Genomic DNA, 14,423 nt, shown 5'->3' with positions numbered 1-14,423 from the left:
ACACACACATATATTATGTAAACAAAAACGTTTATTTTGGATGCGATTAATCATTTGACAGCACTGTTTAAAATTTAATTTATTCCTGTGATTTCAATGTGAATTTTTTGCATCATAACTCCAGTCACATGATCCTTCAGAAATCATTCTAATATTCTGATTTGCTGCTCAAACATAATAATTATTATTATTATGTTGAAAACAGCTGAGTATAATTTTTTTTTCAGGTTTCTTTGATGAATAGAAAGTTCAGAACAACAGCATTTATCTAAAATAAAAAAATATTTTGTAACATTCTGTGAAAATATAACCTTTATATCTTTAATATTGACTGAGTAAGGCAATGTCAAAGATTGAAATTATAGTGAAATTAATGGTTGAAATCAAACTTTGATGCTTGTTATCTCATAATTAGATTTTGAGACTTTAGCCTGGATTTCACAGACAGGGTCACATATATTGAAATAGAAAGCAGTTATTTTAAAATAGCACAAATATTTCACAATATTACTGCTTTTCCTGTATTTTAGATCAAATAAATGCAGGCTTGGTGAGAAGAAAATAATTCTCATAAGTTATTTAACATGCAAAATGAGAGGGTAAAAAAGGTAATAGATGGTTTTGGCACAAACAAACTTGAGAAAGCATGCTTGAAGATCACATAAGCTTTAGGCAAGTGAATCACAATGCTACATCCAGACTCATGTGCTTCAAATATTCTTGTTGCCCATACAACTGTCAGTCAGGGCAGAAAGGCAAGTGTGACTTATTATGATTATTACTTTCTTATTCCAGCGTTTCGAGGGATCATATCACAGAAGAGGTATGAAGGTTTAATTTTAGTATTAATATGTAAGTACTGTGCCTAAAATCACACATTGTAATCCAGAAACAATGAATGATTCTGGATTATGGCAGTTCTGATACTTTCATGCGCATATAAAAATAAATCAATAAATTAAATGATGTACTGCAAAACCCCAGATGTTTACATCACTATACAGTAGTGAATGCACCTAATGATTGTGTGTGTATACATAATTTTACAATAATGTTACAGTTTTTTTTTTTACTGAATTTGATTGTAAAGTTTACAAGACTACAGTTGATAAACTGCCAGATGTGCCCAATCTTACTGACAACATCAGTAAGTACATTCATGTTAGCAGCAAATGACTATTCAAAATAAATAAAATCCATTTTATACACAACTGTATAATGTTAACAATGTCATTTAAAAAATGTAAGTAAGCACTAGTCTGTCATTTGAGATGTAATGAGCTTGCTGCCATTCTACACTATTCCTCTCTACTAAGCGCCTTAAAGAGAAGCTCCTTCCACGCTGCATTCAGATACTTTCTCTAGATCTTCCATCACTAAGTCTTGCTCGTTAACGTGGTTCATCCTCCTCGAGCTGTTGTTCTCCAGGCTATTAAGAGAGATGGGCTCTGTGGAGGGTTGCGGGTTCACCGGTTGCACAGAATTGCCCTGCACCCTGTGAGAATAGGTCCGATGCTGACCGCCGACCGGACACAGGCCGAACTTAAACACGGCCTGAAATCCACGGCGGAAGTTCTCATTGAAGAACCCGTAGATTATCGGGTTGACGCTGCTGTTGAAAAAGGCTAACCAGTGGGCAAAAGGGTAAATGTAGATGTTAATAAGCTTGTACTGATGTTCAGTAAGTTTAACATAGTCTGTTAGCATCATCAGCGTCCACAGAGGCAACCAGGACAAGATGAAGAGCAAGGCCACGATGAGGAGCATTTTGATCACTCTTTGTTTTTTCTTCGACACGGAGTGACGGTTATCGTGGCCCGGTTTGGCGCCTGCCGGCATGGCCGTTTTGAACAGAGTGATGCCGATCCTTGCGTACATGATCACTATGAGGGACAGAGGAGCCAGGTAAATGTTGGCAAACAGGACAGTGGTGTAGATCTTCCTCATCTCCTGGTTAGGCCAGTTTTCCCTGCACCAGTAGAAAGGGCTTGTTCGGTTGCCATCTCCCAGGAACACACGGACGCTTTGTTCTTTAGTCACCTGAAGCATGACGCCAGAGGGGCACATGATGGACACTGCCAAAACCCAGATTATCACAATGATAAGCGTGGCTGTTGATATTGTCAGTTTTTGCTTGAAGGGATATACAATACATCTGAATCTGCAAAAGACAACCGGCAACACGTTAAACATTTAACAGCTCTTTGGAGAAACAGCTGTGTCAGATAGTAAACAAATAACATGAGGTGCCTTTGTAGTGATTTTGAAGTGTTTTTAAAAAGAGTGTATTAGTTCCTCACATTTGTTTATTTTTATTATGCAGTCATACTGAGCACTACTGATTGAGGCTTTTTCAGTGTTTCTTCTCTTCAGTACATTTGGGGATGAACAAGGTAACAGTATTTCAAAAGATGTTTGCTCTCATTCCCTGTTCTCTAAACTCAGTGTCTCAGTTAATAGTAATTTCTGAATAATTTTGATCTGAAAAAGGTTTCTAGAGCCCAGAATGTTTGTTTTTCTATGCATTGTTAGCATGATTAGCTACAATAACCCATTTATAGTTTTATCAGCCTCACTATTAGGCATAATTATAAAAGCCAGTTTCTGTCACAGAATAAAAAAAAAAAAAGGGAATTGTGACATCTCACAATTCAGACTTTTTCCCTCGGAGTTATGAGTTTGCATATCACAATTCTGACCTTCTTTTCTTGCATTTCTGACCTTATTTGTGATCAAGACAAATCATTTTGTCCATGAAATGAGGTGCTCCTTAAAAGAGATACAAATTCACAATTAAGAGGAAAAAGTGAGATGTAAACTCAGAATTGCAATAAATAAAGACATAATTGTGAGATTAAAATGTGCAATTACCCTTTTTTCTGGAAACAAGCTTCAATACAAAAAAAAAACACCTTTAACCAGCGTTTTCCATTAAGCACAAATGAAGGGTAATCAGCCTAATCAGTACTCTTAAAAGTCCTCAAGTACAATTGTTCCCTTTCAGTCAGTCACGTTCGACGTTACGTCAGCAGTGACTGATGAATTGGGATCTCGCCTGAGAGCCCAATCACCTTTGAGTGTTAACAAGCATCGCACACCCCGCCCCCCCCCCGCGGCGTGGCTAAAGGAGAGCGAGTGCAGTTGCACATTAAGCTTTTCGCTTCGGAGCCGAGCGTTTCTCATGATTCTGCCCTGCAATCATCGTTCGAATGTGTAAGCAACGAACCAGGTGAAAGCTCTCTAGAGAGTGTTGGTGTGACGGCGCGTCAGCGGTGGTCACTACTGAAAGAGCTTTTCTCTGCATTGTGCACGCTGCAGGCTTATCAAACAGTCCTGCATGCCGTACAGCGACCGTTCCCCTGTGTGTTTCAGCACTAAAAGAGCTTTTTCTATAAAAGATCTAGCGGACGGTGAGCGTCTTTTTGAAGACGCCTCTCTGTCCGTGCATTTCTGGATGCGGTCGTTCCTGTCCTCATCTGACAGCCACAATCGCTGTCTCGCATTCCTGGGCGTAAGCATGCTGAAACTGCATTCATGGGTGGTTTATGTTTGCGTGGAACATGACCACGCCGGTCGTGACTCTCCTTTTCTGTAAAGGCTGTGTCCCCTTTCCTCTTGCCCAGCTGCTGTTGTGTGTAAAAGCACAGCTGCAGGTCTGCGTGACACCTTGGGAGACCGATGATCACTGCGAGAGCCTTCCGCCGGCAAAATCTCTGTGATCACAGCAACCCATCGCATCGCTTGCCGCTCTAGATGAGGTTCAGATGTCGATTGCTGCATTGAAGAGAGGGCTATTATGCTCTTGATATGAAGATGACGTGGAGTTTCCCGCTTATGTGGTGCTTGCTTCTGCTGATTAAATTCAGAGTTGGCAGCCATGCTTGCTCTGGCTGCTGTGCACTCTGACTCATTCTGAGTGACCGCGACTGATAGATTGGCTTCTGGGGGCACAGTGCGACGCGGCAATCGCCTTGCCCCGCCCCCGCGCCTTTCTTTCCAGAGGTGCATGAGAAGCTTTGGCAGCATGGAGGCAAATTAGTACTTTTTTAATGCCTGCAAAGTGCTGCCACCTGGTGGTGTTGTCCGCAGGTCCCGTCCAGCACCTGTAAGATAACAGCAGCTCTGGTTGCTAAGGCTTGCAGTGCTGCTGGACAGGCCGTCTCTGCCCTGCATGCGATAGCCACCCTGCAATTTACCACTCCAAAGCACTCAAAATGCACAAGGGTAGTTCTGAGCTGGGGTTGATGTAGGAACTGTGCACTATGACTGACCATGATGAAAGTCACAGCGCAGGCTTTCGGCCAGATGATGTCCACTTGGCTGGTCCAGAAGCCCCCTTGGCTAAACCTTGCAGAGGTGCGAGTTGTCACCAAAGTGTGCTTACTTGATTCTCCCATCTCACAAGGTGGCCTTTTTGGCGACACTGTTGAGGATTGTGCCCAGCAGTTCTCCGCAGTCCAGAAGCAGGCTGAGGCTCTCAAGAGCATGCCCCAATGTGCTACCAGATCATTATGGGCTGCCCCTCAGTCTGCTCGTCACCAAGGACGTCTGTCCTCTGCGGCAAAAAAAAAAAAAAAAACGCTCCGGCATGGCCAGCTCAACCGTGATATCGAGCCCCCCGCAGTGAGACGACGCCACCCATCTCAGCCACTGTTAAATCCTCCAAACAATGGGCAAAACCACTCCTGAGATGGGTGACCCAGAGACGGAGGGAGCTGCTCTTCCCCCAGAGGAGGGCCGGGTAGAGAACCTTTAAGTTAAATTTCTGTTCCACCACTGGCTTTATGGCCAGTGCAGTAAGGAGCAGTTTCCTCTGTCTCTGAGTTGCAAGAGGACATGGATGGCAATGTGTGACGCTATGCCTTGCCGCTCTCATCCCCCTCTCCTTTCACTAGCAGGCAGCAGGGCCTGGTTCGAGGACGCTATGCCTTCTCACGCGCCCCCTGCCCAACCGGGGAGCCAGGTAAGTGTTGCACCCAAGCGGCAACCTCCCGCTCTCTCTCGTGAAGCCAACAAGGAAGTGACTTAAACTGTAATTCATCAACTGGCCACTAGAGGCTGGCTGCAAAAGGGTGTCAATCCCATAGACTCCCCATGTTAAAATGCCCAACTTTACAGCAGAAAAAAACATGTTTACAGCCTGGTTCAAACAATTATTTTGGTCTATATAGCTAATTTTGCCTGTGAGGGGGGTGAATTTTTTTATAACTCATCCGTTTAAATTATGTTAAGCCTTAAAGTTCTGCATAATTAAGGCGTGGCCACTTAAGTGACAGGTGGATTGCCGCTGCTGTCACCACCGTCGAGCTAGGTGGGCGTGGCTTCAGCAACCTGCTCCCGCCTCTTTGCCCATTTCCGATTATCCGGGAGTGACGCACGGTGATGCGCTGCCAAGATGGCGACGGCCGCCTCCGCCCACTTTTGAGCTTCAAAAACGCTCTTCGGAAATCTACAGGTGACGTCACGGACACTACGTCCATGTTTTTATACAGTCTATGGTTACACCGCACACTCAGATGCTACTCCAGGACGCTGTGCCTTTCGGGTCGGGTCTCTGTGCTCCACCACGCTGCCTCACTGCGGGTACGTCTGTGGTCCCTTTGACCCTGCTTGCAGTCTCTGGAGGCCAGACTAGTGCTTCTTAGGCCGCCTTGCTGGCTCGTTTGTTCCATCAGACTCAGCTATGTGATTCAATTCGCCCGGCGTCCCCCCAGGCTTGAGCTCTTGGCCTGTGGGCAGATATTGTAGTCCTACTGGCGGAGGACGCAATACAGACGGCCCTTCCAGCCGATGTTGAAGACACTGTTTTACAGACCGTACTTCTTTGTACCCAAGTAAGGCAGTGGGTTGCAGCCAATCTGGAAATGCGCGTCTTGAACACAAGCTCCCATTCAAGATGTTAACGCAGGAACACATTTTCCAATGCATTAGTCCTCACGATTGGTTTGCAACGATAGACCTGAATGACACATACTTTCATTTCTCGATTCTTTGCATTCGAGGGACGGGCATTCTAGTACAAGGTCCTCCCCTTTGGGCTATCCCTGTCGCCTCATGTCATCACCAAGGTCGTGGAGGCAGCCCTCATCCCGTTGAGGGAAAGAGGCATTCGCATTCTCAACTACCTCGACGACTGGCTCATACTAGCCCAGTCTCGAGCTCAGTTGTGCGAACACAGAGACTTGGTGCTCAGCCACCTCAGCCGGTTGGGGCTTCAGGTCAACTGGGAAAAGAGCAAACTCTCCCCTGTGCAGAGGATCTCTTTTCTCGGTATGGAGCTGGACTCGGTCAACCTGACAGCACGTCTCTCAGTAGAGTGTACCCAGTCGATGCTGAACTGCCTGGAGTCGTTCCAGCGCAGGAAGACGGTTCCACTGAACCGGTTTCAGCGGCTCCTGGGGCATATGGCGCTGCCGCTGTCACGACGCTCGGATTGCTTCATATGAGACCGCTTCAGCATTGGCTTCACGACTGAGTCCAGAGATTGGCATGGCAATGCAGCACTCACCGGGACTCAGTCAACCCGTCCTGCCACCAGACCTTCAGCCCGTGGTCGGACCTTGCCTTTCTTTGGGCGGGAGTTCCCCTAGCTTCAAATCGCTTCTTTATTTCTGTTTTATCACGTGATAGAAAGTCTAAGGCCTTCTTAAGCCGCCATCATCTAATCTGCGGCCTATTATGCATCAAACTAAGATTGCTGTAAAGACACAAAGCAATGCCATCAAGTTAACATTTTTAAACATTCGCTCATTAAAAAATAAATAATTTCTAATCAATTAGCACTATCTGATCACTTCTGTATTTTCTTTGATATATTGATCTATGCTACCACTGAATCTAGATATGTCTCTGTCAGAAAGAGATGAATTAACGAGAACACTAGTGTGCTATTTATGGAGGCTATATCTTTAAAGGATTCTGACTAGAACCAGAAAATCTGAGCATATCACACCAGTCCTCAGGTCCTTATACTGGTTTCCAGTTACAGTTAGGATTGATTTTAAAGTACTCTTAATCGTTAATAAATCACTCAATGGCCTAGGACCTAAATACATTGCAGACATGCTCACTGAATATAAACCTAACAGACCACTCAGATCATTAGGATCGAGTCAGTTAGAAATACCAAGGGTTCACACAAAACAAGGGGAATCTGCTTTTAGTTATTTTGCCGCCCGCAGTGGGAATTAGCTTCCAGAAGAGATCAGATGTGCTAAAACATTAGTCACATTTAATGTGACAAAAAACTCATCTATTTAGCTGTGCATTTATTGAATGAGCACTGTGCGATGTCCGAACTGATTGCACTGTATTTTATGTATGTATAATCATTTTCTATTTTTAACTGTCTTAAATTCATTTTAAATCACTTTTTAAATAATTTTCAAATTTTTTTAAGTTCCTTGTTTTATTTCTGTGATTATTTTTTTATGATTATTTTACTTTCTTTTATGTAAAGCACATTGAATTACCATTGTAAACTCACGACAAGCATGCACTGGTCCGGACGGACAACATTGCGATCATTGTGTACATCAACCACCAAGGCGGTCTACGCTCCTAGCACATGTCGCAACTCACCCGCCATCTCCTTCTTTGGAGTCAGAAGCATCTGAGATCGCTTCGCGCCATTCACATCCCAGGCGAGCTCAATCGAGCAGCCGACGAGCTCTCGCGCCGGCCCGTCCTTCTGGTAGAATGGTGACTCCACCCCGAGACAGTCCAGCTGATCTGGAGATGCTTCGGGGAGGCTCAGGTAGACCTGTTTGCCTCTCCGGACATGTCTCATTGCCAGCTGTTCTATTCCCTGTCCGAGGGGACCCTTGGCACGCACGCGCTGGCACACAGCTGGCCTCGGGGCCTACGCAAATATGCGTTTCCCCCAGTGAGCCTTCTCGCACAGACACTGTGCAAGGTCAGGGAGGATGAGGAGCGAGTCCTCTTAGTAGCGCCATACTGGCCCAATCGGACTTACTTCCCAGAACTGATGCTCCTCGCGACAGCCCCTCCTTGGCGAATTCCTCTGAGGAAGGATCTACTTTCTCCGAGAGGAGGCACCCTCTGGCACCCACGCCCAGACCTGTGGAAACTCCATGTTTGGTCTCTGGATGGGACACAGAGGTTCTAGGTGATCTACCTCCAGCGGTAGTAAACACCATCACTTCAGCTAGAGCGCCCTCCACGAGGCACGCCTACGCGCTGAAGTGGAACCTGTTTGTCGATTGGTGTTCTTCCCGGCGGGAAGACCCCTGTAGATGCCCGATCGTGGTCGTGCTCTCCTTTCTGCAAGAAGGGCTGGAGCGAAGGCTGTCTCCCTCCACCCTCAAAGTGTATGTTGCAGCTATCGCCGCACATCACGATGCAGTAGACGGCAAGTCTGTTTGGAAGCACGACTTGATCATCAGGTTCCTTAGGGGCTGGCGGATGAATCCTCTGCGCCCCCACCTGGTACCCTCTTGGGATCTCCCCTCGGTCCTAACGGCCTTGAAGGAGGAGCCCTTCAAACCCCTGCAGTCTGTAGAGCTTAAGTTTCTGTCACTAAAGACAGTGCTCCTCACTGCACTGGCTTTGGTCAAGAGGGTGGGAGACCTGCAGGCATTTTCGGTCGACGATACATGCCTGGAATTCGGGCCGGACGACTCTCACGTTGTCCTGAGACCCCGGCCCTGGATATGTGCCCAAAGTTCCCACCACGCCTTTCCGGGATCAGGTGGTGAACTTGCAAGCGCTGCCTCGGGAGGAGGCAGACCCAGCTGTTGCTCTGCTCTGTCCCGTTCGCGCTCTGCGGATTTATGTGGACCACACGCAGAGCTTCAGGACCTCAGACCAGCTCTTTGTCTGCTTTGGAGGACAGCAGAAGGGAAAGGCTGTCTCCAAACAAAGACTTGCCCACTGGATAGTGGAGGCTATAGTCTTAGCATACCAGGTCCAATGTTTTCCATGCCCTCTCAGAGTGAGAGCACACTCTACGACTTGGTCATCAGGTTTCTCAGAGGGGCAAGGAGGTTAAATCCTCCGCGCCCTCACCTGTTACCCTCTTGGGATCTCCCCTCGGTCCTAACGGCCTTGAAGGAGGAGCCCTTCAAACCCCTGCAGTCTGTAGAGCTTAAGTTTCTGTCACTAAAGACAGTGCTCCTCACTGCACTGGCTTTGGTCAAGAGGGTGGGAGACCTGCAGGCATTTTCGGTCGACGATACATGCCTGGAATTCGGGCCGGACGACTCTCACGTTGTCCTGAGACCCCGGCCCTGGATATGTGCCCAAAGTTCCCACCACGCCTTTCCGGGATCAGGTGGTGAACTTGCAAGCGCTGCCTCGGGAGGAGGCAGACCCAGCTGTTGCTCTGCTCTGTCCCGTTCGCGCTCTGCGGATTTATGTGGACCACACGCAGAGCTTCAGGACCTCAGACCAGCTCTTTGTCTGCTTTGGAGGACAGCAGAAGGGAAAGGCTGTCTCCAAACAAAGACTTGCCCACTGGATAGTGGAGGCTATTGTCTTAGCATACCAGGTCCAATGTTTTCCATGCCCTCTCAGAGTGAGAGCACACTCTACGAGAAGCGTGGCATCTTTTTAAGCATTGGCCCGGGGCACCTCGATAGCAGACATCTGAAGAGCTGCTGGCTGGGCGACACCTAACACGTTTGCGAGATTCTATAATCTCCGTGTAGAGCCTGTGTCTTCTCGTGTACTGACCTTAGGTGGTCAGTAACACCGGACCCGCTCGGTGTCGATCACGCTTGCTGCGCCGTTCCCCTCTACGTACCAGATATGTGCGCTTAAGTGCATCTCAGTTCAGTTTCCCTTTTGGTGAACCCTGTTGAAGTTCCTCCTGCACCCTCGGTGGTCAGGCGTGGCGGAGCGCCAGATGCCAGGTCTAGCACTCATGGTGCATGCCCAAGGTCAGCCCTTGTGCTGGGCTAGGTGCACGTGTGTTGTGATTCCCCCTTCGGGTGATCCCACATGTGTATTATTCCACGGTACGGCTTCCCTCACGGTAAGCCCGTGTCTTTCCCTGGCAGAGATTTCTCTGCCGTCTCTGCTGCGTAGTGATCTCACCCCAGGCGGGCTGAGTCTACCGCAGGGGCTTTCTATATGTAGCACTGCCCTATGGCCAGTCCGTATGTGTAACTTCCACATGATACCTCCTATAAGGAGGATGTGGCTTCCGTAGCGTTCCCCTACTTGGGTACGCTTTCCCAGTGTTATCCAATATCCCACTGTGTGGAACGGCAGTGGCGGATACCTCTGCCTAAGTTCTGTCCTATCTTCCGCCCCAACTGGCATGGGGGGACTTGCCGGCTTTCGCAGGGCACTGGAGGGGGTCAGCAATAGTGGCGTTTTCATAGGGATCCCAATTCGTCAATCACTGCTGACGTAACGTTGAACATGACTGACTGAAAGGGAACGTCTCGGTTACGTATGTAACCCTCGTTCCCTGAAGGAGGGAACGGAGACGTTATGTCCCGTCGCCACAGTTGCTGTACCACCACTGTACGGCCGAGGCACACCGTCTCAGCTCCTCAGCAAAAAACTGAATGTGCGACTGCATGCGCTCTCCTTATATAGCTGCGCTGCGGGGCGGGGTGCGCGATGCAAAGCTCGCACGCCAACATTCATTGGCTTGTTTTGTTAACACTCAAAGGTGATTGGGCTCTCAGGCGAGATCCCAACTCATCAGTCACTGCTGACGTAACGGGAACGAGGGTTACATACGTAACTGAGACGATTTTTAACTTAAAAGAAAACTCTCTTAAATAACTGTTTAAAACAATGGATAAATACTAATGTGATGCTTTGGAGACGCTCTTTAGTGAAAACCACACTTGCAACCTATGTTGCAAAACCAAATGAGAAGCTATGTGAGATGAAAGAATATGATATATTAACAATATCTCTAATGTAGTAGAGTAATTGATGTGGAAGCTTTATGCACAAAAGCTTAAAAAACATGAATGTGACAGCATTTCACAAATACTGATAATTTACAGCAATCTTCTTGGTGCATAGCTTTACACAGCTAGCTATTTTCAGAGTAAACTGTTATTGTCTGCAGAACAGACAACAAATATAAAAGCTATTTGAAATGAAAAGCCTGATGGCCGCCGTGTACCCTTACATTTTCCCAAACTATACAAATAAATACTAGGTATAGAAATCAAACAACACTGCAAAAAGTAAGCACACAATATTAAATGCTTAAATGCATGCCTTGCAGGTTTTTCAACTCCTCTAGCGATATGTGGGAGTACATTCAATAAATACCTTATCGCGCAGCATATAATACTTCCTCCTTCAGAAACCTGTTATGTTCACATTTATTTTCTATGCCATACAGAATGTATTACTGCAAGCTGTGTCTGAAAGCACTCCCTATTTTTAGCATTGTTAGGGGACAATTTCTTTCCCTATACTGTATAGCGCACTGCACTCGTTTATACTCCGATTTATCGCACTCATGTACATTCCAGACTGTAATCATTACTTTGTGCTGATTAAAACAAATTGAAATATTACAAACCAGAATTATATTTGTAATGAATAACTAACTTTTTAATCATTAAATAAATCAATCCTGACCAATTTCATATTTACATGCGAGGCAAATTGACCATGAAATCTTCATGTAAAAAATTAATTCATTCATTAATTTGAGGGTGAGGACTCAGTTAATACATAGTTACATTTAGATTTCATAGGAATGGTCAGGATAAAAACAAAATTTTAAATGAGACCAGACTAAAATGTTTGCCTTAATGGTTAATGTTATGCAGTTAGTAAGTAAGGTAGTAATAAGTTAGTAATAAATGTATCTGAAATAGTAAGAAGGATCATAATGCCTTAAAGGGGTCATCGGATGCCAATTTTCCACAAGCTGATATGATTCTTTAGGGTCTTAATGAAAAGTCTGTAACATAGTTTGGTTAAAATTTGTCAATGGTAGTGTAAAACAACACCATTTTTACCCCGTTAAAAACAGCTCTTTTCAGAGCAAGCTGTTTTCTTGCATGCCGCTTTAAATGCTAATGAGCTCTGCTCAACCCGCCCCTCTCTGAGAGACGGTAAACTTTAGCCTGGACACCAGTCCAGTCTGTGCTGAAACGCTACTGTCATTCAAACAATCGTGGGAGGGGCCTGTCTGTGTGACGTCACACAGACAGGCATCTTGAGATCGGCTCGATTTGAGGAAGGGGAAATTATTTAATGAGATTAAAAATAAAAAACACTGGGTGGATCTTTACCATTATAGGGCGGTTGTGTACACACACTGCCAACACACATTTCAGTTCAAACAGCTTGTAAAAGTGCATGTCGCATCCGATGACCCCTTTAAGATAGATAGATATCCACACTATGTTGATAGTCATAACAATCAATTACCTATTACATATTTACATTTACATTTATTCATTTAGCAGATGCTTTTTTGAAATGAAATGACAAGGGCCTGGACAAGAAGTTGTGCGGCAAGCTGATCTTTCTTGATGTTGTGCAATGCAAACCTGCAAGAGCAGTTTTTGCAATGTGGTCTTTGAAAGTCAGCTGGTCATCAAAGATTACACCACGATTTCTGACCGAACTTGATGGGGTAATTATACATATACTCCCTATGCTGCAGTGAAGGAATCACTGCAGAAAGGGGACATACAGAGAGCTTAGAGGGGAACTGCGAGTGAAAAACTTGACCTCAGCTGACTAGTTAACAAGTAATTAAATGTGATGCCATGTGAAAAAATGTAAGTGGAGATCAGGGTTAATATTACACTCTAATTCACCGTCTGGTAGTATTAAGCAAGAACAGATGTACTACAGCGATATCACACACACACACACACACACAAACACATCTCACTGCTTTCCACAAAGGTCCCATGCCATGATGATACAACAATGACATCAGGTGGGTATGGAAGTCCAGCTGTCCAATCTAAAGGAACAGCAACAGCAACAGCCTGGACCGGACCCTAACAGTGGACTACGACACACCACAGCATGGTGCTTGTCCTTATCAGATTCATCAAGCCACTCTTATGATCTCTATACTATTATGTGTCACTTTGCAGGTTCAGCAACTCTTGCATGAGCAACAAAGAGGTAATATCAATCGTCTTACATCCTTCTCAATTAATTTTAAAATCAACTTGTTAAGACTTGTTAATGAAATATAATTTGAATAAAATGATTAAATGATTAAAGTAAAATGATTTAATGAATGGCAAAACATTATCGTATTTCATGTTTCATAAATGGGGCCATATGTTATGAAGTTTTAAACGAATTCCTTTAAATAAGTGATTCTCAAACAACGGTGTAGCAACTCATAATGTAATAACTGCACATAATGTAATAAGTATATGTAATAACTGCACATAACATAATAAATGTTACATAATTATTGTAATAAAATGTTAATAATGTAATAATTTTCTCAAAACTTAATAAAATCTTGAGCTCATAATGTAATAATAATTTTTCAATGTAATAACAATTTTTCACATGATATAATAGGTTATTGTATGAGAAATGTATTATATTATGAACACACAGTGACAAATTATAATGTAATCACAGTTCATAAGGTAATACCAGCACATAATTTAAAACAACGTTTACAATATAATAAATGTGAGCACAAAACGTAATAAGTTTTATGTAAAATAAGAAAATTAGGCTTATAAGGCTACATTGTGAACATTGTGAACTTTTTTAATATAAAAATGCTTCATCATTTATATATATATATATATATATATATATATATATATATTTAACAGCTAAATATAAAAATGCTTTTTTATATATATATATATATATATATATATATATATATATATATATATTTAACAGCTTATAGGCACAGAAATGAATCGTGATGGTAAGTTGTACTTTATTTTTCAACATATCCTCTGATGTACATTCATGTTATAGGCCTACATGTTATGTATTAAAGTGAAGAAATGTTCATTTAACTCATGCACCGTGCTGCCGTTGCCTGAGGCAGATAACGCGATCTATCCCAGACTACATTCGACTTTGGAAACTTTTATTATTATTTTTTTTTCCCAAATACGTAGAATTTAGTAGGGGCACAACTGAATTGTTCCTAGCAATAATTTTGATCAAACAATTAAAATATATTTGATGTAGGCTAATCACTGTCGTTGTCATCATACCACGGACATTACCTGAGAAGTTAGTGTAAATACGTCTGCAAACTGCGCTCTTTCAAGCACGTGCATTTAATGCATGGCCAAAGTAAGAACATCTAAGTGTTTAAAACATGCAAAGTAGGATTGCCAACTGTTCCCATATTTAAGTAACACATATTAAATCCATATGGAAAGCAGTTTATCGTGTCACGCCCAGTTTCGGGAGCTAAACACTCTCACAAAAAAAAAAAAAAAAAAAAAAAAAAAAAAGAGGGT

At 44.0% G+C, this 14,423-nt stretch overlaps 1 protein-coding gene across 1 annotated transcript in view; it reads right to left on the bottom strand.

Moving 5' to 3' along the window:
* Window positions 1–1,320: 1,320 nt before the first annotated feature.
* The window catches only part of LOC107697256 (neuropeptide FF receptor 2-like), a 23,680-nt gene continuing 10,577 nt past the window's right edge, over window positions 1,321–14,423 (bottom strand). Inside the window, exon 3 of the mRNA XM_016497974.1 lies at window positions 1,321–2,161. Coding sequence (XP_016353460.1) covers window positions 1,321–2,161 — 841 coding nt within the window. The remainder of the gene's footprint in view (window positions 2,162–14,423) is intronic.

Source organism: Sinocyclocheilus anshuiensis, unplaced genomic scaffold (genome assembly GCF_001515605.1).
Source record: "Sinocyclocheilus anshuiensis isolate Anshui unplaced genomic scaffold, SAMN03320099.WGS_v1.1 scaffold1794, whole genome shotgun sequence".
NCBI classification, from domain to species: domain Eukaryota; kingdom Metazoa; phylum Chordata; class Actinopteri; order Cypriniformes; family Cyprinidae; genus Sinocyclocheilus; species Sinocyclocheilus anshuiensis.
The sequence above is the reverse complement of the archived record's forward strand: the minus strand, read 5'-3'. Positions and strand labels throughout refer to the sequence as shown.